The sequence below is a fragment of the Colletotrichum phormii genome (assembly GCF_030913505.1).
Source record: "Colletotrichum phormii strain CBS 102054 chromosome Unknown BDP81scaffold_8, whole genome shotgun sequence".
Taxonomy (NCBI): Eukaryota; Fungi; Ascomycota; class Sordariomycetes; order Glomerellales; family Glomerellaceae; genus Colletotrichum; species Colletotrichum phormii.
In genome coordinates, this window is record NW_026851450.1 from 216345 (window position 1) to 242029 (window position 25685).

The 25685-nt window shown below is 54.0% G+C and overlaps 10 protein-coding genes across 10 annotated transcripts; 3 read left to right on the forward strand and 7 right to left on the reverse strand.

Moving 5' to 3' along the window:
- The first annotated feature begins 568 nt into the window (after positions 1–568).
- Positions 569–1247, forward strand: BDP81DRAFT_425358 (uncharacterized protein). The gene has a single exon (XM_060590207.1). It carries the CDS (start codon positions 797–799, stop codon positions 1007–1009), a length of 213 nt encoding a protein of 70 aa, XP_060446107.1. The 5' UTR covers positions 569–796; the 3' UTR covers positions 1010–1247.
- A 3037-nt stretch (positions 1248–4284) lies between these two features.
- Positions 4285–6087, forward strand: BDP81DRAFT_460202 (major facilitator superfamily transporter; the record flags this gene model as incomplete). The annotated part of the gene is made up of 3 exons (XM_060593634.1): positions 4285–4507; positions 4579–5021; positions 5077–6087. 3 exons carry the CDS (start codon positions 4285–4287, stop codon positions 6085–6087), a joined length of 1677 nt encoding a protein of 558 aa, XP_060446108.1.
- Positions 6088–6287: 200 nt separating this feature from the next.
- BDP81DRAFT_210443 (alcohol dehydrogenase GroES-like domain-containing protein) lies at positions 6288–7660 on the reverse strand. The gene has a single exon (XM_060582656.1). It carries the CDS (start codon positions 7531–7533, stop codon positions 6487–6489), a length of 1047 nt encoding a protein of 348 aa, XP_060446109.1. The 5' UTR covers positions 7534–7660; the 3' UTR covers positions 6288–6486.
- Positions 7661–8650: 990 nt separating this feature from the next.
- Positions 8651–10428, reverse strand: BDP81DRAFT_425364 (ochratoxin A non-ribosomal peptide synthetase). Its single transcript, XM_060590208.1, has one exon. It carries the CDS (start codon positions 10416–10418, stop codon positions 8748–8750), a length of 1671 nt encoding a protein of 556 aa, XP_060446110.1. The 5' UTR covers positions 10419–10428; the 3' UTR covers positions 8651–8747.
- BDP81DRAFT_425365 (uncharacterized protein) lies at positions 10410–10710 on the reverse strand. Its single transcript, XM_060590209.1, has one exon. It carries the CDS (start codon positions 10607–10609, stop codon positions 10430–10432), a length of 180 nt encoding a protein of 59 aa, XP_060446111.1. The 5' UTR covers positions 10610–10710; the 3' UTR covers positions 10410–10429.
- A 212-nt stretch (positions 10711–10922) lies between these two features.
- BDP81DRAFT_425366 (beta-glucosidase) lies at positions 10923–12915 on the reverse strand. Its single transcript, XM_060590210.1, has one exon. It carries the CDS (start codon positions 12810–12812, stop codon positions 10989–10991), a length of 1824 nt encoding a protein of 607 aa, XP_060446112.1. The 5' UTR covers positions 12813–12915; the 3' UTR covers positions 10923–10988.
- An 864-nt stretch (positions 12916–13779) lies between these two features.
- BDP81DRAFT_405590 (uncharacterized protein) lies at positions 13780–16115 on the reverse strand. The gene is made up of 6 exons (XM_060588942.1): positions 15863–16115; positions 15604–15799; positions 15492–15547; positions 15220–15423; positions 14621–15154; positions 13780–14567 (listed from the first exon to the last, which is right to left on the reverse strand). Exons 1-6 carry the CDS (start codon positions 15957–15959, stop codon positions 14047–14049), a joined length of 1608 nt encoding a protein of 535 aa, XP_060446113.1. The 5' UTR covers positions 15960–16115; the 3' UTR covers positions 13780–14046.
- A 464-nt stretch (positions 16116–16579) lies between these two features.
- On the reverse strand, positions 16580–17222 carry BDP81DRAFT_317152 (NADH:ubiquinone oxidoreductase 20.1kD subunit; the record flags this gene model as incomplete). Its single annotated transcript, XM_060584230.1, has 3 exons — positions 16580–16609; positions 16664–16975; positions 17046–17222. The coding sequence occupies 3 exons, from the start codon at positions 17220–17222 to the stop codon at positions 16580–16582; spliced, it is 519 nt and encodes a 172-aa protein (XP_060446114.1).
- A 616-nt stretch (positions 17223–17838) lies between these two features.
- Positions 17839–23618, forward strand: BDP81DRAFT_425371 (SNF2 family domain-containing protein). Its single transcript, XM_060590211.1, has one exon. The coding sequence runs from the start codon at positions 18024–18026 to the stop codon at positions 23364–23366; it is 5343 nt and encodes a 1780-aa protein (XP_060446115.1). The 5' UTR covers positions 17839–18023; the 3' UTR covers positions 23367–23618.
- Positions 23586–25512, reverse strand: BDP81DRAFT_405593 (uncharacterized protein). Its single transcript, XM_060588943.1, has 3 exons — positions 24685–25512; positions 24291–24613; positions 23586–24218 (listed from the first exon to the last, which is right to left on the reverse strand). The coding sequence occupies exons 1-3, from the start codon at positions 25174–25176 to the stop codon at positions 23696–23698; spliced, it is 1338 nt and encodes a 445-aa protein (XP_060446116.1). The 5' UTR covers positions 25177–25512; the 3' UTR covers positions 23586–23695.
- Between the last annotated feature and the right edge of the window lie 173 nt (positions 25513–25685).

Sequence of the window (25685 nt, forward strand, 5' to 3'; positions counted from 1 at the left end):
TGGGCTCTACCCACAATCTCTTCCTTCCACCTATATATATAGTAATAATAGACTATTATTAACACTTCGTTCCAACCATACGGTTACCCTACTAACATATATATTAATACTAATCAGTAATTAAACTCCACTAGTTACCTTAGATTAATAAGGGCACACGGGCTTTAAAAAAGTCAGTTCCGATTTAATAATCAGCTCTTTATTTATTAATTTAGGTAATTAGGACTTATTAGTAGAATCCGGTCCGTTCTATATTATACATAACTATTCTATTTTCTTAATAATAGAGGCTTCGAGAGCTTATATTATTAATTACGATCACTTCTACTAGTCGACCGCTATGAAAATGTTACGAGCTGGACAAGGCAACCAACTGTGGCACAAAGCAAAAGCTTCGATAATGATGACTCCGGCATCATTGTCCCTTGTTCTGCATTATATAGCTACGCGCCCACAGTGACAAGTTGCGGCGGGCGTAACAGTGGGCTCTGCCCACAATCTCCTCCTTCCACCTATACACCCAGCAATAATAGACCATTATTGACACTTCGTTCCAACCGTACGGTTGCCCTGCTGACGTGTATACCAACAGATAGAAATGGAGCACGGCGTTGCATTTCCGGCTGATCATAGAGTAGACGAAGGAGCCGTCGGCCCCTGACGCCGGGCACATAGAAATAGACATTGGAGACAAAGCTGGCCATTCTAACTTTGCCAGAACTCAGGCTAGTCATTTTCCGACGGGTCTCGACGGAGTCATTCCCACTGTAGAGGATAAGACAGGTGGGTGGCCGCGATGCGCTCTTCTCTGAGCAAGCATGTACCTAGAGCAAGCGAGTTTGGTAACACCCTGAACGAGATTCAAGCTCCGAAGCGGTTAAATAGTCCTGGGGCCATGGCCCAGAACCTCGATCTCGGTATGCAGCTGACACAAACGATAGCGGGCCGGATATTCAATTCAAAGACATGGACTGAAGTGGAGGCAAACGCTTCAAGCGACGAGAGATAAGAACGATGTCCGCCGTGTGTGCTGCAAGTAATGCTTGTGAAACCTCGCTGTGCAAACCGCATTTAGGGGTTACAACAGACGACCGAGTGTTCCACACGCATGTTGAAGTGGAACCGCCATTGCCTCATCGGATCATTTGTTTGCTCGTCAGTCAAAGACACTGGCGGGCATGCCGGCAGCCGTGGTTGATGTCGGTGTCGATGGCGATATTGCTCTCCTTCAGCGGTTGCTCGTCAAATGCCCGCAATGGGCCGAGTTCTGGAACAGTCTTGTCGCCGAATACATTGCTCGATCATGTCTCAGATCAGCCGCAATAAGTGGACGGAGCATGGATTCGGCGGTGGTTTTGACAGGTGCGCCTGCAAAGCACTGCAGCGATGGCAGCCACTTGTTTCGAAGCGCCTCTGGCTGAATCCTCGCATGGTATCAACGGCTTTGTGAACAGGGGGACGGGTTGAGCTAGTGCTGAATAGGGGCGAGAGAGCGAGAGGCCAGCTTTCAAAGAAGATATGTAGACGATCTGGAATACGTTGAATACTTTGTGGCGGCGCCAATGGTGTCTTTCACTCCCGAGACATTTCTAGTCTGGTACTGCGGTAATACCGGCCGCCGACAACAGCATCTTGACGTAAAGGCATCGTTGAATTGCTGGTGAAGGACCCTAAGGCCGAGTTGATCCACGGCAGAGGGCTTGTCAAAGTGGATGGCATGAAGTTGGTGCAGTGAGACGGCGTAAAGACTCGTGGCAGAGCGCAAGGGCCGGGAAAGCGGTTACATGTCGAAATTACAACACAAACATTGTAGGTATGTGCCTCGATCGAGGTGTTGTGTCTCGCGGCCTTGTGGGGGAAGCGGCATAGAGAAAATGTCGAGTACCATGCCCCACGCGGGAAGATAAGGACAGGGCGAGGTAAGATCGTCTGAATATGGGTATTGAGCAGACTGACTGCATAAACATTTTAGCATCGCGTTTGTGTCAAAAGGAAACGTAGCGCCGATCCCATCTCAGTAGCAGAAGCGCGTGTCGTGGTGTCGTGGATGTAACCTCCCATCGATCTTGAGCCACGTGTGTCATCGTGTTCATGGGCATGATCTCTTGTCTTTATAGACACAAGAGGCCTTCTATGACGAGTAGTTGAGTCGCCGAGTTGATGGCCGTCAATATGAGGTGTGCGAGCCTGGCCGCGTCCTCCATCGACAGCGTGATAACAGGCAAGGCAAGGGGTAGACCCTAGTCAAGGAGACCTAGAATGCCGATGGAACAAACGATGGGCCAGCAATTATCAGGAAGACTTGAGGAGGAGATGTAGACAGTTGTCATACAACGAGGTGACACATTGAGAAACAATAGAACCCAAGTCGGAGACCCAAACGACCCAAGTCGGGTTGACAGGGCGGCAGGAATGCATTTCGGACCCACGAAGGCAGCGAGGGTTCTCCCGGTTGCGACCAAAACGCTGGAAACTCTCCCAATGGTTGGACAATCTGGGGTGTCGAGTCTGTGGTGCAACCAGATCTGACAAGTGACAAGAGATGGGCGGGCGTAGCTATGGTCCTTGCAAGACTCCCTCCGTGATGCTAAGCCTCACCGCCGAATGAGAACTGGGGGAGCTCCGTCTGGCCGCTTGGATCTAACGACTTCGCTAGGGCCTGTTCGTGTTGGTTCCATGCGGCGTAGTCTCTCGCTTCCTGGAGAGTCTTTCGAATATGCCGAAGAAGGACACTGGACAGATTCGAGACAGTCCAATGATTGAGAAGCCGAGATTGACGCTTGAATGATGTTTGTGGAATGTCGACGTTGACTGAGGATGTTGGTTGAGCAGAGGAGACTGCCCTGGCCTTAGTCATCATCGAGCATGGGTGATGACTAACGTGCGGTACCTTCACGTGATCGAAACCACAGGCCCGGCGGTACGTATTCGTCTCCCGGAAATGGACGCAGAGCAAACGGAGGACGTTGCGCGGTGCCGTTGACATCTATCGAATTGCACGTCAACAACCATGGATCAATCTTTCGGGCACTTGCATTCAACAGTTCAACGTCAGGCTAGACGCATTAAGTGAGCGGCATCTAAGACCCTCGAACTGATTGCAGTATCGTGCAGAAGAAGCAGCCTGCCGCCACTTCCCATAGCTTGAGGCCCTTATCGTGCGACCTCGAGATGCCTTCGCTCATCCCATCACCGAGCAATTGTCTTTCACCCTGATCCGTCTCGTCTCTCTTGAATTTCCCTTGCCGGCCCATCTCTGCTGGTTCAACCTCCATCTGCTAACATCCAATGGCTCGGGGTTTAGTAGGAACCCGCCGATGACGCTCCCTACCCGTCTCTGGCCTTGGAGCCTCCCGTCTTTCGCCATTCCGTGTGGGCGTCGCGTCCTTCCGCTGCCCTTACTGCCTAGCCTCAAGTGCGACGGGGGGATGACATGCTCCTACCCCAATCCGAGTACCGTGTGCATGCTCAGTGCCGGCGCTTGCTGAGTTGCCTTGCCGGCCAACGTCTACTTACTGTATCTTGTCCTGGTTCGTCATCATCATCATCCCGACTACGCCACCGGGCATGGCTCCAGCTTACACAGCACACCGTTCGGCGCATGGAAGAAGAGCCCCCAAGACATCTGAGACAACGTCTGGCCCCCTCCCAGGGTACCGTCTCTTGTACAACATCAAGAGACCGATCCTTGGCGTCCGCTTCCCGCTTCCCGTTCACCAGCCAGAGTCAGAGTCAGCGCTACCTCACATTCTGCACTCCTCCCCTTGCCGGAAGCAAGCCGGTGTGACATGGGAACCCAGACAAGTGTCTCGGGGACTTGCGCTCTCTGCCCTCCCAGAGCGACCATCACCGTCTGCTTCCGACCCCAGCATCCAGGTCCTCGGCAAGGCCATGAGCCTGGTCGGAAGTCCCCAAGGACTGACACGCCCAACACACTTAACTTGATCTATATAGAATCCGCGATTTTCTCCCCCATCCTTGTTTCCCAGTCTCCTCGTCAGGATAAACAAACAAGATCAACAGAGTAGCGTTGCCATCTCACCTGCCTTCCGCATCGTGTCACTCCTCCATTCCGAGTACCCGACTCTACTTCACTGGCACTTGTAGGCCTTCCCAACCCTCTCTACAGCAGTCGACCCTCTCGTCATCATCGTCGTCGTCGCCGTCGCCAATATGTTCGACGCTCAGAAGGCCGCGGTGCCGTCCTTCATGGCTCCTCCGACATTCCTGCAGTCAAGAGCGTCAACCCTAACACCGAGTGACTCGAGCTCAAACTACGATGAAATGGAAAAAGACATTGCGAGCTCCGCCGCGTCGTTTCAAGATATACGAATCGACCCTATCCTGCTCCCTCCAGTCCCATATAGCGAGCTATCAAGGATACCTTCTGTCAAGTCAGAACGGGCCGAGATCGTGAACGATGAAGACAACGCCGAGTACCCCCAGGGGATGAAGCTGGCTCTGATTGTTACTGCCTTGTGTTTCAGTGTGTTTTTGATGGCTCTTGGTAAGGGACTCCCTATACATGCACACGCACTCAACAACGTAGAGCCACAGCTGACCACCGCCGTCTCGTAGACAACTCCATCATAGCCACTGCCATCCCGCGGATCACGGACGAGTTCAAGAGCTTAGAAGACGTCGGCTGGTACGGCAGTGCCTACCTCCTAACAACGGCCTCACTTCAGCTACTCTTTGGCAAGTTTTACAGTTTCTTCAGCATCAAGTGGGTGTATCTCATCACCATCGGCATCTTCGAGCTGGGTAGCTTGATATGTGGCATCGCGCCCAACAGTATTGCCCTTATCATTGGCCGTGCCATTGCCGGAGTCGGGTCAGCCGGCATCTTTGCCGGGGCACTCATCATCCTCGCCTACAGCGTGCCCCTCGAGAAACGGCCCATCTACACCGGTGCCGTCGGTAGCATGTGGGGTATCTCGTCCGTTGCTGGTCCTTTGCTAGGTGGTGTCTTTACGGATAGTCTGACATGGCGATGGTGTTTCTACATTAACCTGCCGATTGTAAGTTGATCTTGATGCCTTTTCTTTGATGTCACTGTGCTAACATCGTGAATAGGGAGCAGTCACCATCTTTGTCATTCTCTTCTTCTTCCCTGACCCGGTCCGCTCCATTCCCCAGGAGACATGGCGTACGCGCTTCATCCAGATGGACCCTCTTGGAAACATGCTATTCATGCCGGCCATCATTTGTCTTCTTCTCGCCCTTCACTGGGGTGGCGTCACCTACCCCTGGGCCTCTGCCCGCGTCATCGTTCTCTTCCTGATTTTCGGCTTCGGTATGGCAGGTTTCCTCTACTTGCAGTACCTCGGCCAGGAAAACGCCACAGTTCCGCCGCGCATCTTCAAGCAGCGCTCAGTCTGGTCATCCTCCTTCTTTGCCTTCAACACCGGTGCCGCATTCCTTTTGTCCGTTTACTTCCTTCCCATCTGGTTCCAGTCCGTCCAGGGTGTCTCCGCCGTCAACTCTGGAGTCAGAAACCTGCCCATGTTGGTCAGCAATATCATCGCCTCACTCGTTGCTGGTGCCGCTGTCACTATTTGGGGCGTGTACACCCCGTGGATGATTCTCGGCTCGATCCTCATGGGAATCGGATATGGTCTCATCTCCACCTTCAACCCCAACACGTCCTCCGCGATGTGGATCGGCTACCAAATCCTCGCCGGCGCTGGAGTCGGCGCCGCCATGCAGCAGCCTCTGATGGCTGTGCAGGTGGTCCTCGACATAGCCGATGTTCCCACGGGAACCGCCATCATTATCTTCACACAAACGGTCGGCGGCGCCATCTTTGTCGCCATCGGCCAGACGGTCTTTACCAACAAGCTCACAGAGAGCCTGGTCGAGTACATTCCAACCATTGACCCCCACTCTGTCATCGCCGCGGGCGTGACAGGTATCCGCAAGATCATCGATCCATCCCTGTTACCTGCGGTAGAGCATGCCTACAGCGACGCCCTGGCACAGGCGTTCCTAGTGAGCGCTGTGACTGCCTCTGCGACCATCCTCGGCTCGGTGTTTGTGGAGTGGAAGAGTGTCAAGGGCAAGGACGTTCACGTCGGCATGGCGTAGTTGAGGCCCGGAGACCCAGTCGAGCTTCTCGGCGATATCATTCATTTGGCTCGGGGACTTTCGCGTCCAGAGTCCATCATTTCCCTATGTTTCTTGGCGTGATTTTAGAATGTAAGCTACGAATCGAAAGGCGTTCCGGAGGCCAGCATTTGCTTGATCTGATCGGGACTGAACGGTGGTATTAACGGGGAGCGTCCGTCTACTCGGGATAGCATGCCGCATCTTCTGGAGAATCCTCCGATGGAATGCGGAAGAGAACAAAAATAGATTAAATGACAGTCATCATCTGCGATCCCACGTGGCAAACACATCCCGCGCAAGCCGTAAGCACCTTATTTAGGCCAAGCACTTTTTTTGATCTGCATGCGCTCAACTACACAACGACCTACATCTCATCACTTAATTGCCGTCCGCAACACGGATGACCATCTTCTTGGCGCGGACAGTACCATTCTTTAATCCGTCGAGAGCAGTCTTGACGCCCTCGAGACCATTGACAACCTCATACGGGTGTGCCTTCATCCACCCCGTCCTCAGCGCCTCCGCAAACACCCGCGCCCAAATCAACCCAAACAGCCTACCCTGCCCCTCCTCCTCGTGCACGAACCCGACGCTCGTGACAACAACCTCGACGCTGGGGTCGACGTCGCTGAAGTCGTGTCCGGGCAACACCGTCGTGATCCGTGGCTTGAACCCCGTGCCCTCCTCAGGCGGGCCCGCGATGGCCTTGCTGAGCATCTGGTACGATCCCTTTTCGCTGACCGTGTCAAAGACCCTGAATGACCGCTGTCCGGTCGCCTTGATGACCTCCCTCAGCTTCTCCGCCAGCTTGTCCTGCGACTCGAATTGCGTGTAGTCCAAGAAAACGTCGCCCTTGTCCTCCTCTAGAAGAGGCGTCACAAAGGCGCTGTTCTTGCTTCCGATGGCGATGAGAGGGTGCACGCCCGCCTTCTTAGCAAGCTTGATACCAAACGCCCCAATCGCCGTGCTGGCGCCGTAAATCACGACAGGCGTCTTGGTCTCCCTCTTCCGGTCCCAGGGCGAAGGGATCTCCAGCGAGTGAAACAGCGCCGTGGCAGCGGTATACGCCGCCAACGGCACCGTCGCGGCCTCCTCGTAGGACACGCTGGCGGGGAGGTGGAAGGCGGTGTAGGCAGGGACGATGGCGTACTCTGCGAAGCTGCCGTTGGCGGTGCGCATGATGTGGAACCCGGCGACGCGGTCGCCCTTGTCGAACTCGTAGACCTCGGCGCCGACCTTATCAACTGTGCCGGCTACGTCATCGCCCGAGTTGGAGGCGGCTTGGAACCAAAAGGGGAGTTTCCAGTCCTTTGGGTTCGTGCCGGAGACGATGACTTTGATGAGGAGTTCGCCTGGTCCTGGCTCGGGGATGGGAGAGTCCTTGACTTCGACGGAACAGTCGGGGTTGACGATGGCTTCCTTCATGCTGGGTGGTAGTGTGCTTTGCTGATGAATGATGTTGATGTAGCGTTTTAGGTAGCGTTGATGTTCGGATGGAGTAGGGTATACTTGAGGTTTTAAACGACTGTTAAAGAGAAGTATAAGAATTGAAGCTCCAATATTCAGACGAGTGACGTCAAGACTTCCGAGACCTGAAGCTCTTCTTTATACTTCTAGATTCCATGCATCCAGTCTCCATCCCGAATCCGTTCCCGAAAAGAGGATACCTTACTACTCCATCAGCACACAGCGTTAGGTTCCATTCCTATCTCGGACAAGGGAACACCCGCTAAAACCACATGGTCCCCCTCCCCAACATCTCCAATCAGACACGGAGCTTGCTTCGGTGAAAGGAGACGCAGGTCAGGGCGAGCCGCTTCCGAGGGCCCCGCCACGTGTGGTGGTGATCGCACCCACGGCCCACCACATCAGATGAGGGGCAAAGCATGGGCTTCAAGGACGGATTACAAATCCAACGACTGGCAATGTTGCACCAAACTGAAAGTCCGCTGCTTTAGTCATCTATCGTTGGGAAGACACCAAATTGAGAGAGATCTCGGTCTCGCTTTTCAGCGTAGATGCATCGTCAATTGTTGAAAACTTGATACGAGCCAGTCGAGGCTAGATCGATCATTGGAAATCAACTCTTGATATGTTGCCGTTACGAATGCGAGACATCGTATCGTCTTCGGCCCCGATCGATAGTTGACCGTAATACGAAAATTATCCGACATCCTACCTAGTGCCAGTTATCTTAGCTATGGGTAGCATTATCTTGTCTGATAACGACAAACCCAAAGAAGAGTCTACCATGGTCCACGTTTGGGAATCTATTTGTTAAGTCAATGTGAACAAAGCTGTATGGTTACCGCAGTTGTTAATATGACTTGATGCATGTTCCTATGAGCGAAACTGTCCTTCTCGACGCTCGTCGATGACCATTCTATCAGCAGATCTCTTGCTATGTAAACTCACTAAGCTAAAACTCCTCCAACCGACTTACTAGAAACAACGGCAAACTACATCTCAGCATGGAGAAACAATGTATGGTACGTTCCTGGGTTTAGAAAGCCAGTCAAAAACTCGAAGCGGCAATAGCAAACGATATTCAACCTTTGATATGTTGAGAGAAGCTAAGTGAAGCTGCATACATCTCCTCGATGTTTTTTCCACGTACTCGAGATCAATCTTTTGCCCGTCTACAATCCAGGTCCATCCCCAACTCTGGCATACATGTCATCAATATCGTCCTGATACAGCTTGAGAACCGCCGCCCTCTGGACATTCCCCTTCCCAGCAATAGGAAACGGCTTCTCCTTCCGACTAAACAAAATCCTCTCCTTGGCCAACTGACCAGCCGCATCCAAAATATCATTACCCTTCTGCACCATCGGCCAAATACCATCCAACATCTCCTCTTCCTCAGTCCCCTGACCATCATCAACGAGGTCTATCACAGCACAGATATGCCGCCTCCCCGTCCCGCCAACAACAACGTGACTCACCCCCGGATGCTGCGCAATCTCCCTCTCCAACAACATGGGATTCACATTCCACCCAAACTTGGTCACGACAATATCGTCCCTCCTCGAGTAAAACTTCCAATGGTGCGGTTTGGTCGGGTGCTTCACAAACAAATCATTGCTTCGAAAGACGTCCTCGACATTACTGTGCCAGAAGACGTGCTGCTGCTTCTCCGCCTTGGCGTTCCTCACAAACGTCATCTCATAGACTTGCTCTTCCGCCTCTCCTTCGGATCCGAAGCCCTTGACTTCGCAGGGTTCCCAAACGATCCCGCTCTCCTCATCATTGAGACAGAGCCAGTCCCAGTCCTCGCGGTCCGTCTCGTGGCCTAGAGCGGCGCCGGCTTCGGTGGACCCGATGAGCTGGTCAATCTTTGTGCGGGCTGAAAGTGCGTCGCCGGCAGGCTTGCTGAGGGCACCGCCCGCGTAAAAAATGAACTTCAGTTTCTTCGCGACAGCGTCGAGGCACTTGGGGGACTTTGCAACCATTTCTAGGTAGATCGGTACCCCAGCCAAGCTATCAAAGTCGCCATACTCAAACATTTGTTCAAGCGTCGACGGCGGAATCGGACCAAGTGTATTCGGTCCCAGGACAAGGACCTTTTTGCGGTAGAGGGGGTCGGTGACGGCGGAGAAGAAGCCAAAGGGATGGAAGATCGGCATGGTCTGGTAGCAGCGCTCCGCCCTCGAGAGGAGCTTGTGATAGGACGGTCGGCCGTCGAGGTCTGGGAGGAAGCGCCAGACGGTATCGACGACGACAAAGGACCTCTGCGTCCATGTGATGGGTTTAGGGAGCCCCGTGGTGCCTGAGGTGTGTCCGATGGCAGCTGGATCGTCGATGCCCTCCTCGTACGTCCTTGTGTAAGGATACGGCTCCACAGCTTCGTCGTCGGCAAGAAGTGCGTCGAGAGTCGGTACTTGAAACGTCTTCATCGGTCTCGCTTGAAGCAGCGGATCAACCATGGCATCTACGCCTTCGCTCCGCATCACGTCGTGACAATCTTTCTTCTCGCAGAGACTCAAGTTGTAGATCAAGCTGTTGAAGTGAGAACACAGCAAGATCTGGTGGCCCGTTTTCATGGCGGCGAAAATGTTGATTGCGTATCTGATGTCGGGAAGGCCAAAGTAGAGCAACGTTTCGAATATGTTACTCTTACCGATGTTGGCTTCAATGTGCCATGCCACTCGGTCGACTGCTCGTGACAGTTGGCGGAGGGTGACGTCGCGGAACCCGTCTTTTGCGATGTCCTTGCTGATGGCGTATGAAGCCCAGATGCGCTCTGGATCCTGTGCCGCCTGCTCGTCCACGACATGTGGGATGAGGCGGTGGATGGTTTCGTCTGCCATTGTCGTGAATCTTATACTGCCACCGACTTAGATGGAATGGATGCGCACCAGGATATGGGTACAATAAACATGCCAAGAAAAGACCAAAAATGAAAATCCAGTAGTCCCTCGCCGGTCTCCTTCTTATACATCGCGATCTCTAAGTGGAGAAAGGAGTGGTCGTCACAGATTCCAATCCTTCTAACCCACATCCCTAGATTCAAATGAGTTTCTCACGTCAGCTGGTGGTACGTTAGTACACAGGCAGCTAAAACCCAGGCGTTTGGAACTTTGGAAACGAAGCCAATTTTTGGGGTCAGTCTATGCAGCTGCCGTAAGCTTAGCATCGTCTAGCGGCCGGTAAAGTCCAGATTGGATGGCTTTCCGAAAGATCGTCATAAAGTCTGACATGATGGAAAACGTGGATAGGCCAGGATGGTCGGAGACTCTGACATAAGACAGCCGCAATAGCCGATTACTAGAACCGATGTCACCTGTTGCACTAACACCAACCCTCGAAATCGTACTTTACCCAGTAAATTCTCATCTTTGAGGATTAATCACGTATTACCTCCAAAGTATCTACAACAACTAAATATGACTCTGAAAGAAATCCACATAATCGAAAAAGCTCCTCTTCACCCACCTCGCCAAACCGGGATCCGACCGATTCACACCCATCATCCCATACTGCGCCTCAAAGCTCCCAAACTCGTTATTATCAATCCAACTCCACGCCAGCGCTCCAATGACATTCACCCCATCCTCGTGAATCGCCCTCAACGTCTCCGTCAAGAAGTTCTGATAGTACATCGTCCTCTCGAAATCATACCTCTGCGCATCGAGCGACGTCTCCGCGTCCGCCAGCTGCGGGAACCCAAACTCCGTGACCATGATGCCCGAAGGCCGGTACGTGTTCCAGACGTAGCCGAATTGCTCCCCAACGTAGGACGGCGCGATGAGCGCGCCGCCTTCGGAGATTACGCCCATTGCCCAGCCGTTGGCTTGGATCGTGGTGAGCGTTACGCACGAGGGCCAGAGGGGGTCTGAGGAATTCGACGCGCAGGCTTCGTAGCCGCCTGGTGGATTTGTGGCGTACTGGGCGCCGTAGGGGTCAAAGGCCCAGTAGTCCATTGTCCCGTTGATGTGGGCGAGTTGTTCGTCGGTCAGGGATTTTGTGAGCGTTTTGTTCATGTTGGGTGTGTTGAGGACTACGTCGGGGAACTGTTTCCCCAGGAAGAGAGGGTTGCTCATGATGCCGAGGATGAAGTCCTGGTAGCGGTAGGAGGCTGCGACGTCGTCCGGGTTGGCCGGGTCCAGGGGCACGGCGAGGTTGTTTGCGAATTTCATTGTGATCTTGCCGGTTCCGCCGAGGACGTCCTTGTACCAGCGGTAGACGTCGGCGTGGGCGAGGAGGAAGGCTGTCAAGCCGTCGTAGCTGGGGAGGGTGAATTGTACGGCGATGTTTGGCTCGTTGAAGGTGACCCAGTACGGCACTCTGTCCGCATACCGCGCCATGACTTGCTTGGCGTAGTACGCGTAGTGACTGGGGAACTCGTCAAGATTGTCAAAGATGCCAACTGGGTTGTCGATGTGCATCAACGTCGCGACCGGAGTGATGCCGTACTCGAGGCACGTGTTGATGACATCGTCGTAGTGATCCAACGCTTGCTGATTGACCGGCGAGCCCGCCCTGCCAAAGGGCACGACACGAGTCCATGAGATGGAGAAGGAAAAGTACGGCACGCCGAGGGCCGCAAGCCTCGCGATATCCTGCTTGTACAAGAAGTAGTGCATGTCTGCAACATTCGAGTCGTTGGTGCCGAGCAGTCCTTGGCCGTTGACACCGACGACGTCGAGAACAGCAGGGCCACGACCCTCGATCTGGAGACCTCCCTCGATCTGCCATGCGCTGGCAGCTACGCCCCATACAAAGTCGGAAGGGAACTTGAGGTCTGTGTTGTCGTTCAGAGGTCTGGCGGGCAGCTGAGGGGGGTACACCAGCTCGCTGGACGGGATGAGTGTCGCGGACGCGGTTGTCGTGAAGGGAGGCTCATGCGTGTAAGTGTAGTTCGCCCAGAGAACAGCGTAGGCACTCTGGCCGTACTGGCCGTCGGGGGATGCTGTACCCGTCGGGTTGAAGGAATATGTCGTGTAAGTGACATTCTCCGGCAACAGGGTCGAAACCTCAGTGAAGTGTGGTGCGTATGGAGTGGCGATGGTCAGAGGCGATGGCAGCGGCTTGGGGTACTGGTTTACTGTCAGCTGTTCATACGTAAAGGTGCTGTATGACCACGAAGTTGCAGCCGTTGGCTGAACGGTTGTCGATGGAGCATCGGAAGTCTCGAGGGCAGCGGCATATGCCCCAGTCAGTGAGACCGCTGCTAGACCTAGGTATGCTTGCAACATTGTCATGATCCCAGTTTGACTGACCACCGATGACCCAAGTGAGCTTGCAATACATCGGCCATCTGAGCGAACAAGCTATGGAACAGGATATGAGAGGTTTTATACGCAGTAGAAATTGAAGCTAACCATTGCCAGAATCCCAAAAACAACTGTATTCAAGCTGCAGACCGGATATCCCGACGTTCTACTGCCAATTTCCTTTACACCCCACACTATGAACAAGTTCCCCAAATCCCCGCACACGTTGACGACGATTAGTTGCATTAGTTCATCTAAAAAAGCGAATTGCAGGTCACATTGGGTCACTTGCGGAGTGCGAGATCTGGGGTCTGGGGTGCCTTTGCAACCCATCCCGGCGAGCACTCCATCCCGGCTTTCGGTTCGGGAGGCATTGTCCAGCACAGAATGCCCGAAGTTGTCAGTCCCTTCACGTACGCCCGGCACATCACCTCACTATGGTGTCGAAACGCGAGCCAAGGTGGTTAGGGGATGAGCAAACTCAACCATGTCACAGAATTTGAGAAAAACAAAGCAGAAATGAGATGTTCAACGGAGAGTTGCAAGATCTGGACGCGGAGCCAGGGAATAATCAGCAAAGGCGAATGCAGAAGAAACAATCGAGGCCAATTCACGGAAGGGAGCGGCTCATGGGATGATTAGGTCGATGATGCAGGCCTTACAAAGTCCGAGCCGATGAGGATAGCGTCCACATTGTTAACCCGCCCAGGAATACAAGACCCGCGAAGCTGATTGAAAAGTTGGAATGGATGTATGACATTCAATCGGCCCTAAAGTGGATCGAAGCTCCCCCACCTCCGGATAACCCAAGAATTCCTCCCCGAGCCATCGGCCGAGCTGTGGCTGGCAATTTGTAAGCTGTTGAAATAACCTTGAATAAGCTTAGTTCAATAGAGGCTCGGTACTTGACAGCGGACTCAGCTTGAAACTGGCTGTCCAAAAACAGCGACAGGATGTGGGTAATTGTCTTCAATTCCATCTGCTACGAGTGATATAAGAATGCTACTTGCGGTAAGCGATTGACATTGTCGTTTCGCTGAGAACTATCCATGTCTTTCGTGGAAATAACCCCACAATCCAAAGCTGCACAGCATAACCCCTGACCGAGTTAAGATGGAAACCGTTGCTACCAAGTGAGTCCTCTTGGTTAGACTAGTCATGCTTAACGTGTATGTCTTTTGTTATCTCAGCGCCTGATGGTTCCTGACTCTGCAATCAGTGATCACAGGATGGGGCTGGAGTGGCCTTGATCAGATTGGGCGATAACTTCTGCAACATCAAGAGGTGTGAAGTCGCGTTTACACTGGCTCGGCTTTGTGGCAGGTTGCGACCGCTCACTTTCGATATCCTTGATGACTGGATCAAATGACACGGACCGCCGGACACTCTTCGCGGCCGCGAACTGTTTCTTTGATGGCGTGCCCAACGACGGAGCGCGCTTGACAGTATTGACGGGATCGATCAACGCGAACATGGGCTCAGGCGTGTTCTGTTCGTCTAGGCGCGATATGAGTCTTCCCGCGTCCGACAGCTCCCGGCGTCGTGATGCTCTGCGGGATGTTGTCGTCAATGGCTCGAGGGTGTGGTGCCCAGGTCGACACTCTTTGCGAGACCTGACCCCCATCGCGGGAATCGGAATGTGGTGCCTTCTTAGAGGATTTCTTTCGTCAGACATCGACAACACAAGGTCTGATATGCTCCTTTTCGCCGCCGGGGCAGCCTGTGGCTTCGCATCGTCGACGTCTGCCGAAGGTCAGCTTATTCCCATGCAAATAGTGAGAAACGGGAAAGCTTACAAGTGGCAGAGCTGTCGGTCGCAGACGTTGGAACGTCAAGTGAAATTGAGGAATCTGCATCCTGTTCTTGTTGACCTACTGTAGAAGAATCGCTTGGGTAAAGCCGACCTGCGGCATATCTGGCACCCCACAACATGGGATTGAATGGTCCGATGCCGTGAGTAGGCAGGCTGGTATCTTGATGCACGACGGATGGATGCACTGTGCTGGCTACGACGGGGAAGATGCTGGTGCGTGATGGATTTCGACAGATACCACGACCCTGGGACTCTCCTCCAGCATGCTGATGATGATTGCCTGTCGAATGAACTCGGAGTGGCGGGTTCGCTGTCTTTTGGAAGACTGGCAAGGTCGCAGGTGCTGGAGTTGAAGACAAAGGCTGTGGGGACGGATCTATCACGAGTCTTGCAGGCCCTTGCTGAGAAGCCAAGCTGTGGTTTGTCGAATAGACTGCGGAAGGAAAGCTATATGCCAGCGTGGCATTCTCCCACATATGTCGGTTCGGCCAGGCAATGGCAGCTTCCTCGAGTGTCTCTGTTGCATTGAGGATGGTTAGCCTGCAGTCTAGACAGCGGACCGAGTTACTCGCTGCTACCGACCTAGTGGAGCGTGACAGAAAGAAAACGCAGCGACGTTTTTGATTGGGTCCAGGGACAAAGTCGTCGGGTCGCGCTGGTACGCTTCCGTGATGATAACTTGGATGCGGCCAAGAGATGCGGCAGGATTCCAGCCGTTTTCTTGCAGATACCTCTCGTTGAACGCTGGGAACCTGATTACATCGCGGTCACCATGTTTGTTCGGTTCTGTAAAGAGGCAGATTAGATGCATGTTCTCCTAGCTGATTCACGGATCGAACACTGTGTCGACCTACTCAGACTTTGAGTGATGGTGAGAGGTGCTCGCTGATTTTGATTCCATACGTCCTCACTGGCAGTCCATTAGAAGCCATACGCGATATATACATCGACTGCAGATGTTCTTACGCGACGAGATCCCCATCGATGTACACCCGGGCTGCAAAAACTACGAGGTTGGCGTCTCGATTCGGGTTGCTGACTGGAGGTACTGTCCAAGAAAAGACGGAAACCGTGAGGGGCATGTTGCGGTGAAGACTGGGGACGAAGCCATGGACAGCCGGCAAGCCAATAAAAGACCCCAAACAAGGTGCTGGTTTGGATTCTGTTATGGCATCCATTGGTCAGTAAAGAGATGCCCATCACCGCAGAGCTCGCCAACACTGACCAAAGTCGGGGATGACAGAGCAATCTGTTCTGAACTCCTTCAGTGGCACTGATCCACCGCCGGGAAACAGCAGGACGTCCCAATTCTCGTAGTGCATGTTGGGATTTCCCACGGCAATCGAGCTTGACGACGAGTGAAGTCTCTGTTGTTTGCAGAAACGCGAGCAGGCGATGGTGGGTACGACAAACGTCAAGTCCGATGATCGAGATTAGTATGCTGGAAACACTGAACAGTGCGGTTGTTTTGTTGACGTCGAGTCTGTTTACCGCATCAAAGTGGGAAGAGGAGAAGTCATCGGTACGGCAAGGTGCCGTACCTCTTTCACCAAAGGGGCAAGCAGCAACTGAGATGCCTCTCGGAAAGAAGGAATTGCCATGCGTTTCATTTCGGCACCCTCCATCAAGTGGCTAGTACTAAGTAGCCGGGCACTTGCCATCGTGAAGAAGTGACCGATGATTAGCCAGGTACCTCGCGATACTGCCATTGCTGATGAGAGACCTTCCACAACTGATTTCTTTGCGGCAGCCAGATGCGACTATTCGTCAGGTTAACATTGATATGATTAAAGCACCTGTTATATCACTGCCAATGATTCTCGTCGGGACATTGGCTGAAGACATATGAACTTGTTACTGGTGGGGTTCCCAAGGGATTTCTTGTTCTGCTCTAAAATACACACATGCGTCACTGATCGCAACCCCCGACATTTCACACTTTTCATGGGTCAGCGTCACCAGCCTTTCTCGCCTATGATGATATTAGTTTCGAAGTTTTTATCTCGTTAGTTGCGTCAGAACCTACCCGCAGAGCGCTAGCACCTCCCAGCTCCCTCTCGAGTCCGTCGGGGAATTCTCTCGGGTATGAAGCCTTGTCGGGGTAGCTGGCCTTGACGACACTGCAGACACCGAGGAAAACAACGATGAAGGCACCAATCTGGGCCAGGCCCTTGCCGGTGGTGGTCCAGGTGTACTCGAAGGGAGAGAACATGCCGAGCAAGTCGTGGTCCTCGTGAACGGGTTCGCCAAAGTTGCGGCGCTCCTGCTTGTCCCACCAGTCGCCGTGGGGGTCGCGGAACTGTCTCTTGATGAAGGGAGGGTTGATGTATCCGCCGTTCTGCGCGTCTCCAAGTTAGCCTCGGCTACCGAGCCTCTCTCTCGCCGTCACCAATTGCCGCCTCACTGACCATGTTGGGGTCCTCCGCATCAGACAGAGTCGGGTACTCGGGGTACTTCTCCTCGAGAACCTTTCGGTCGTTGTACTGAGGAGGGAAAAAGGTACGTTGCTGGACAATCGGGGTTCGTCGGGCGGCCTGGACGGCGCCGCGGACCGTCGAGGCCCGCGCAAATCGTTGGGACAGCATCTGCGGGAGAGGCGGATTAGATCGTTACGGTATTTTGCGAGTCAATTGAGTGTGCGAGGGGCATACCGTGGCCGAGGTTGTGGTTCCGATGCGACCCAATTGCTTGGTTATGTTGGATGTGATGTCGTCGCAGGTCAGAGCCGAAGCTTCGATGGATTGATGATTGCCAGCCAAATCCCTCGATTGTGGTTGGCTGGCCTGGATGCAGTGAATGCCTGAGGCGAGCAAGTCTAGAAATGGTCACTTTTTTGAGGTGCGCGCCAGCCAAAGACAGAAGTGGGGTACTTTGATCGAATGCGGGTGTCTGGTTGGATAGAATCGCCCTGACTCCTGTCATCCGTAGCTGTGTGGCCGCTGATTCAAGGGAGCAAGTCCCCCCAAACACTGGCCGTCTTTCATTGGTGGTTCGAGTCACAGTGGTGTGTAGCTGCCTGCACCTCACAGCGTCTTCCATCAGGTCGTCCGCCGTCACCACCCGAACGGCCTTTACGCCCTTACTACGCCCCCTACGCCGCCCGAGTCTGAAGGTCTGAGGCAAGTACCAACGTTCTCTTTTCGGCTAGCCCAGGCAAGGCCGGAGCTGCATCTTTGCAAAAAAATCTATCATCAAACTTTTTGCTGGTGACACTGGTTTTGCACCCTTTTTCCAACGCAGCCGGCCACCAAGACGTGTCATCATGTTCAAACTCGAAACTAGAATTCTCTGAGCATACACCATTCCATAGACGTTAATTTCGACGCTTCAGATGCCGGCCCCGTTGAGATCACGGCCCCATCCCGCGTCTGCCCCCCGTTGCTATTATGAACAAGACCGCGTCGCCCGACCCTGCGCATCCCACCAACGAGGTCATCGACTCGCAACGCGACGAACAAACCGCGACTATACCTCAATATGATACCGATCCGCCCTCATCACCCCTTGAATCCCTCGGATCCGACGACTTCGAAGGCCAACTGACCCCCAACGGCAACGACTTCATCGGCCTACCCCTCCGCTCACCATCACCGACATCACCATTATCTCCATCAACGCCATCGCCCTCGCCTCCTCCTCCCGCGCCTTCCTCCGACATCGATGATGAACAACGCCCTTCGAAGCGACGCCGCGTCTCCACGCCATCTGCCCCTGGATCCGGCCTGAAAAAGAATCAAATCTCCCCGCCATGGAAGAAGATCACCGCTGAGGGCCCTACCTCCTTCATCGACAATGGCAGACGCAAGTCTGGTCGAATTAACACGATCCCCCTCGAGTTCCATCCGCCATCCGGCAAGCGAATGACGAGAGGAGCTCTTAACAGCAGTCCGCCCTCCAAGAACAAGTATGCTTCCACCAACGGCCACGCAGCGACCCCGACGCCAAACGGAACCTCCAAGTCCAAGACTCCCTCGCGAAAACCATCGACAGTAAAGACCGCGCCGCCTCCGCCAAAGAGCTCCAACCGAAAGTCGACTGCGAACGAGACCAAATCTTCCTCCCGATCCATGCGTAAGCGAAGCCCATCCCCATCTGCTCAGCCGACTAGGCAGTCGACACGGACAAGGCGGGGCCGCCGTAGCTCTATCGACGAAGATGCTGCAAGAGCTAAGGCGGGTAGCCCAAACCGCACGCGGATTAAGCTACGCGTGCGCGCGACTGAGCTACCCGTCGTACACCCTGGACAAGTCAGCAAGCGACTGAGAATCGGCCCCAACTTTGAGGAATACTGGGAAAAGGCGCAGGCAATACCCGTTGAGGATGGCGGCATGTACGTCCCAGAAGAGGGCCCTAGCTACACGGACGAGATGGCCCAGAAGGATGCCCAGATTGTCTTGCGCATCGAAGAGGCTGTGGAGCCTGGCGGTATTCTTTCACAAGAGCGCTGCACTCTGTTTGTCCCCGAGGCGGAAGAGGAACCTCCGCGGCAATGGGCTCATGCAGACCACATGGCCAAGGCTGTCACCAACTTCCGCAAGCTCATGGTCGCAGAGCAGCAAAGACATCGAGCGCAGGCCAAGAGGATTGCCGAAGCTTGCAAGGACGCTTGGCTCCGACGTCAACCAAAGTCAGCAGAAGAGCTCGAAGCCGAGGCGCGCTATGTATGGATTGGGCGGTACCGAGTGGTTGTCAAAAGCATGTTTGGAACCTGGGAGAACGTTCGCTACGAGATCAACCGGCGGAGGATCCAAGAATGGGAAGCGGAGGAGCAGCGGCGAGTCAAGGCTGCGCTTCAAGAGGCAGTCAATTTGTCAGAACAGAAGCTGCAAGCAAGAAGAACACAGGCGGACTCGGACATATCCGACGAGGATGACCTCGACGAAGACGACAATGACGAGGACCTTGACGACCTCGACAGTGACCTCGAGAATAGTCAACCCATGTCGGTAGACGCCGATGATGATGACTCCGGTAATGACGACGACGACGTCATGTCATCCTCAGAGGAGGAAGACGCGGGCGAAGATCATACTGGCGATGCTGGCGATGAGAAGCTCACTATGGAACAGCTTCGCGCCAAATACGCCAACCTACCAGAACTACCTCCCGACGAACAAGCCGAAAACAAACTCACCAATGGCGTAGAGTCCGAGGCAGACTCAAAAGTTGTCGCAACCAGCCCCGGAGAAGACACCAGTGATGAGTCAGTCGACATGGATGACGATATGGGATCTACCGACATGGACGACAGCGATGATGGCTCTGTTGCGGATGAAGAGTCGGAAGAGGAAGACGGAGATGAGGAGCCAGCTGGATTGTTGGGCATGCTCTTTGGGAAATCCGAGCTGAAGAAAATCAAGGACGACGCGCCGCTTGACGATAAGGGGCCACATGAGAGCACTGCAGCCTTGGTAGCGGATGGCGCATCTCCGCAAGCTGAGGCATCATCGAACTTCAGGGACGAGATTGTGGAGGATGAAGATGACGATGAGGTGTCTCTGATCCAACACCCTGGTATTTTCCTGGACGGCGACGAGATGGAGATTGACACGGAAGTACCAGCTATTGAGCTGCCAGGCACTAAACAAAGCGCTGGTGACCAGGCTGATGGTCTCGAAATTGCAGCCTCTGAGGACCAGCCCATCGCTATTCCCCCACAGTCGCCTAAGCCATATGGGGCCTTGGTTAATGGCGTGGACAGTGAACCAACAGCCAAGAGTGTAGAGGCTCCCGACAACGCCGACGGCACACGCGAGGTAGTTGAATCTGTTGATACTGAAATGGCGGATGCGCCATCAAAATCAACAGAGACGCCAAGACTGCCCACGACATCTACCACCGCCCTTATCCCAGCAAAGCATGTAACCCCTGATACCGACATTATTACCGTTCCGCCAAGTCCAGAACAAAGCCACTCGCCCCCTACGTCCGACACAAAGCCTTCGGATGTTGATACAATGTCTTTGGCAACCCCAGGGGCAAAGGACGTTGTCAGTCGATCAGCGTCACCGAACCCGAATTCACAACAGACACAGATCCCGTCCTTACTACGTGGCACTTTGCGTGAATATCAGCACCATGGACTGGACTGGCTGGCGGGCCTGTATGCCAACAATACCAACGGCATTCTCGCCGATGAGATGGGTCTTGGCAAAACTATTCAGACCATATCACTACTTGCCCATCTTGCTTGCCACCATGAGGTTTGGGGACCACATTTGGTTATCGTCCCAACGAGTGTCATGCTCAACTGGGAGATGGAATTCAAGAAATGGTGCCCCGGCTTCAAGATTCTCTCCTACTACGGTACTCAAGAGGAGAGAAAACGCAAGCGACAAGGATGGAATAATGACGATGTATGGAACGTCTGCATCACCTCTTACCAGCTTGTCATCCAAGACCAGCAGGTCTTCAAACGCCGGAGGTGGCACTATATGATTCTCGACGAGGCTCACAACATCAAGAACTTCAAGTCCCAGCGGTGGCAGACGCTACTCGGTTTCAATACTCGGGCAAGGCTTCTACTTACAGGCACCCCACTTCAGAACAACCTCACCGAGTTGTGGTCGTTGCTGTTCTTCCTTATGCCAGCCGAAAATGGTGTAGGGGGGTTCGCCGACTTGCAAGAGTTCCATGATTGGTTCCACAAGCCAGAGTCTCAGATCCTGGAAAATGGTCGCGAGACGATGGACGAGGAAGCGCGAGCGATCATTTCCAAGTTACACAAGGTCCTGCGACCATATTTACTACGAAGACTCAAGGCCGACGTCGAAAAGCAGATGCCGGCCAAGTACGAGCACGTCGAGTTTTGTCGCCTGTCGAAACGTCAGCGCGAATTGTACGATGGCTTCTTGGCTCGCACGGATACCCGGGAGACGCTGTCCTCTGGCAACTACCTATCCATCATTAACTGCCTGATGCAATTGCGGAAGGTGTGCAATCATCCCGACCTGTTCGTGGACCGCCCCATCATGACGTCTTTCAGGATGCAGAAATCCGTTCCGGCAGACTTCCAGGTTACCGATCAGTTCCTACACCGATCATTACTTGCAGTAGAGCCAATGTCTATTGTTAGCCTGGGGGTTCTGAACATGATTCCCACACAACACGAGAACATGTCTAACACGACAGCGGAGCGCATTTCGCAGCTCAGCCTCCACAGGGTACTGATGGAACTGAGAGAAGCACAGAATACCAGAGCTCACCTGGCTCGCACCAATCTCGACCCTTCATCAGTTGAGTCGAACATTATGTATCTGGACAGCCTGGCTCGCTGGCGCCGCTTCGAGGAATTGCAGCACAGCGTGTACCTTAACGCTCTCCGCGGCCAACGTCGGCCCATCTATGGCAAGCGTCTGATTGATTTCCTGACGCTCGGATTAGACAGTCGACCCCGGAAACCCAAGCCAAGAATTCCTAATCAGATCTTGAACTGGTTCGCGGAAGACTCTGACTTTCTCCGTGCCGTCATCCACACATCCGATGAGCGAGCCGATTCCATGCAGACCCTCATCCAGAAGTTCACATGTGTCACTCCCGCTGTCATCACTCGCGACATGAACGAGGTGATTTTGGGAAGAAAGGCGGCGCAGGCCTTCACGGACGAGGACCTCAAACTCTCGGCCCCCGTCCGGTGGGCTCCTTTCATGCCCAAGCAGCCACCAATCGACCCGTGGCACGAGTCTCGCATGCGCCACAGCATCCAGTTCCCGGACAAACGCCTGCTTCAATACGACTGTGGAAAGCTTCAAGCTTTGGACAAGCTTCTTCGCAAGCTCCAGGCCGGTGGTCATCGTGCCTTGATCTTTACACAGATGACCAAGGTCCTGGATATCCTCGAGCAGTTCCTCAATATCCACGGTCATAAGTACCTTCGCCTTGATGGACAGACAAAGATTGAGCAGCGACAGATCCTCACTGACAGATTCAATCACGACCCACGCATCTTGTGCTTCATCTTGTCTACACGTTCCGGTGGATTGGGCATTAACCTTACTGGGGCCGATACCGTCATCTTCTACGACCAAGACTGGAACCCAGCCATGGACAAGCAATGCCAGGATCGATGCCATCGCATCGGTCAAACGCGAGATGTACACATCTACCGACTCGTCAGCGAGCACACGATTGAGGCCAACATTCTGCGCAAGGCGTCACAGAAGCAGATGCTGGACGATGTGGTCATTCAAGAGGGTAGTTTCACCACGGACTACTTCAACAAGCTTTCCGTCCGCGATGTGCTCGGCACCGAGGGAACAGACTTGGTCGATGATGCCGCTAATGCCGCCATGGACCGTCTCCTAGGTGGAGGAGACAGCGGACCGTCACGGACCGTGGCCGAGGACCTTAAGCAGGCCGAAGACCAGGAAGACGTGGAAGCCGCCAAGGCCGCCGAGAAGGAAATCCAAGACGACGACGCCGAGTTCAACGAAAAGAGCGGCGCACCCTCCGGCGCATCTAGTACCCGCCAAGGCACGCCGCGGGAGGACGTCGCCGGCCAACCAGGCGGCAGTGGCGGCCCCGGGCCTTCGGGACTAGGCCGGTTCTCGGAATCCGTCGCCCCGGATGAGGCAGCAGAGATTGAACATAACGCGTGGGGCGAAAGGGTATATACTGTGGACGAGTACATGCTCCGGACGATGGCGGAGCAGCTCAAGGGCACGGCGCTGGACCTGCCCAAGGATAAGAAGAAGAGTAAAAAGAAGGGTCGCGACACGCGGAAGCGGTAGTCGTGTCGTGTGTGGGAGGGCGGCCCTTTGTGTAATTGGACGAATGCCTCTTTTTCCTTTTTTCTGTATTATACGGTTCCTTCTTGAGATGGGGTCTCGAGGAGTAGACCTTTGCATGTATGTATTGGGAGAAGAAAACGGCGTCTCAGAGGACGTTTAAGCCGTGAACGAGGCGTTTTGGGAGTGGTGGGGGAGGTCCCCATGGAAGCATAGACATGGATGAAAGTAAAAATCAAGATAAAATCTCCAAGCATCAATGTTTCGTACATTTCAGGTTCGTGATTTGTGTTCCATTATGACATGTTCTGTCTGTGACAGAGCTGTGTCGATTAGACCGACGACGTCGACCCCGCAACCCCCTTCCTCGCAACCTCCTCCCTCCAAGCCTTCGCCTCCCTCTTCAACTCCCTCTTGACATACCAAAACGTCGCACCCGTCCAAACCCCAGCCCACACAAACGGCAAACTCCACCCAACAACATACCCAACCTCCCCGTCCAACATAAACACCAACACCACACAAACCACTGCACACCCCTCGGCACCAACAGCCCAAAAAACACCCACCCTCCTCAACATTGCGCGAAAGACGTGGCTCGCTTCATACCGCCTATCAAGCGCCACGCGGAATTCGGTCCCGCCTGAGCCGTCGACGGCGCAGATGTCTTCTATGAGGGAGTAGATCCCCGGTCGGAGCTGTGCGTGTCGGGGGATGGAGGAGATGCGGATGGGCGAGGGGATGTGGAGGGCGCGGAGGACGTCGATGAGGAGGAGTTGGGTGCCGAAGGTGAGGAGCATTGTTGGGGCTGGGAGGGAGAGGAGGTGGATTGGGGGGTTTTTTGGGATTGTGCATCTTTTGATGGTGTCAATGAGTGGGTGTGTAACTTCATTATGTGTGAGGTAGTAGGGAAGGGGGGGCACTTACACGATGAGCTCAATCATGATAATAATCCACGCCAACGAAAAGTTCCAGTGAAACCAGTCTAGGTACCACCTATGCGCCCCAATGACACGACACGTGCTCCCCTTACGCCAAAGCCGCCAGAAGCGGACAAAGTACTCGACGATGCTGGCGCCACCCACGGAGGCGGTGACGATGGTGAAGACTGTGTTGGGGGAAAGTTTCTCCCGTTTTTCGGTGGGGATGTTTGTGCCTGGGCCGACGCCGTACCAGAGGCCGAAGTAGAGTGCTATCGGCATGGCGATGGAGTCGATGAGGATGAAGGTCCAGAAGAGAGCGATTGCTGTCTTGCGGGTGCGGAGGGTGTAATTTAGGGGTGGGGGTGTTGGGTGAAAGGCCGGGAGGGGCCGGGAGGGACCGGGGGGTTCGGGGGTTCGGGGGGTTCGCCGGGGTGGGGTGTGGTTGGGTCCGGAGATGGTCGGGTGGGCGAGTGGGTGCTTCGCCGGGTCATGACGGGACTTGGACGGCTGAAGGGGCCGTCGTAGCGGCGGTTGAAGTCATGGCTTAGTCGGGCGGTGCGGTTCTTTGGGGAGTTTGGGGATGAGGGTTGGTTGTGTGGTGCTGATGCTGGGCGGCGGGGTGTGTTGATGTCTGGTAGATTCTTCGTACGCGATCTCTTTTCATCATTGATGTCTTCATCTCTTGTGCTGGGAGTGACCCCGTATCGTCGTTGCCCGTCAGTATGCGACGTCGAAGTAGGCTTTTGCTGCTGGGTAATCTGTAAGCTATGGCGACCAAACGCTGTAGGGTCGCTTCGGTGAGGATAGTGATGTTCAGTGTCGATGGCACTGGTGCGCGGATGTGTCGGATCAGGGGGACCGTCGGCCCCAGAGGCTGCTTTCTCATCCATGGTTGTCAGAAGCCAGAATGATCGTAGACTTCTACGAAAGGAGCAAAGAGACGTGTCTCTTTTAGTGAAAGATCTTGCAAAGAAAAGAGGACCATCAGAGTTGTCTCCCACATCTATCCTCCATCAGAGGAGGTTACCTGAGCAATAAATCAAATCGAATGGCAAGACATCACGTCGCCAAGCCTTCGGGGGCAGATGATCATGACTTTCCGGGACTTCCAACGGAAAGTTGCACTGGTGACTGATCGCACCAGACAAATTGATGAGGACCCACGACTAAGAAAGGCAAATAGAAGGTCCGAAGCATCATTTGCCGGATGAGAGATATCGGGTGGTGACATTGGGGAAGTCAGGAGCAGAGGCTCCGCCGGGGAAAGGGATGATGTCAGGATGAATCCTGTGGCAACCATGAGAAGCTTCTATCCTCGTCCAACAACAAAGGCACGTGAGAGCTTCTTCAGGCGCAATCAATTCGGTTGCACCGGCTCTTGAAGGTTGATCTTGGGCCC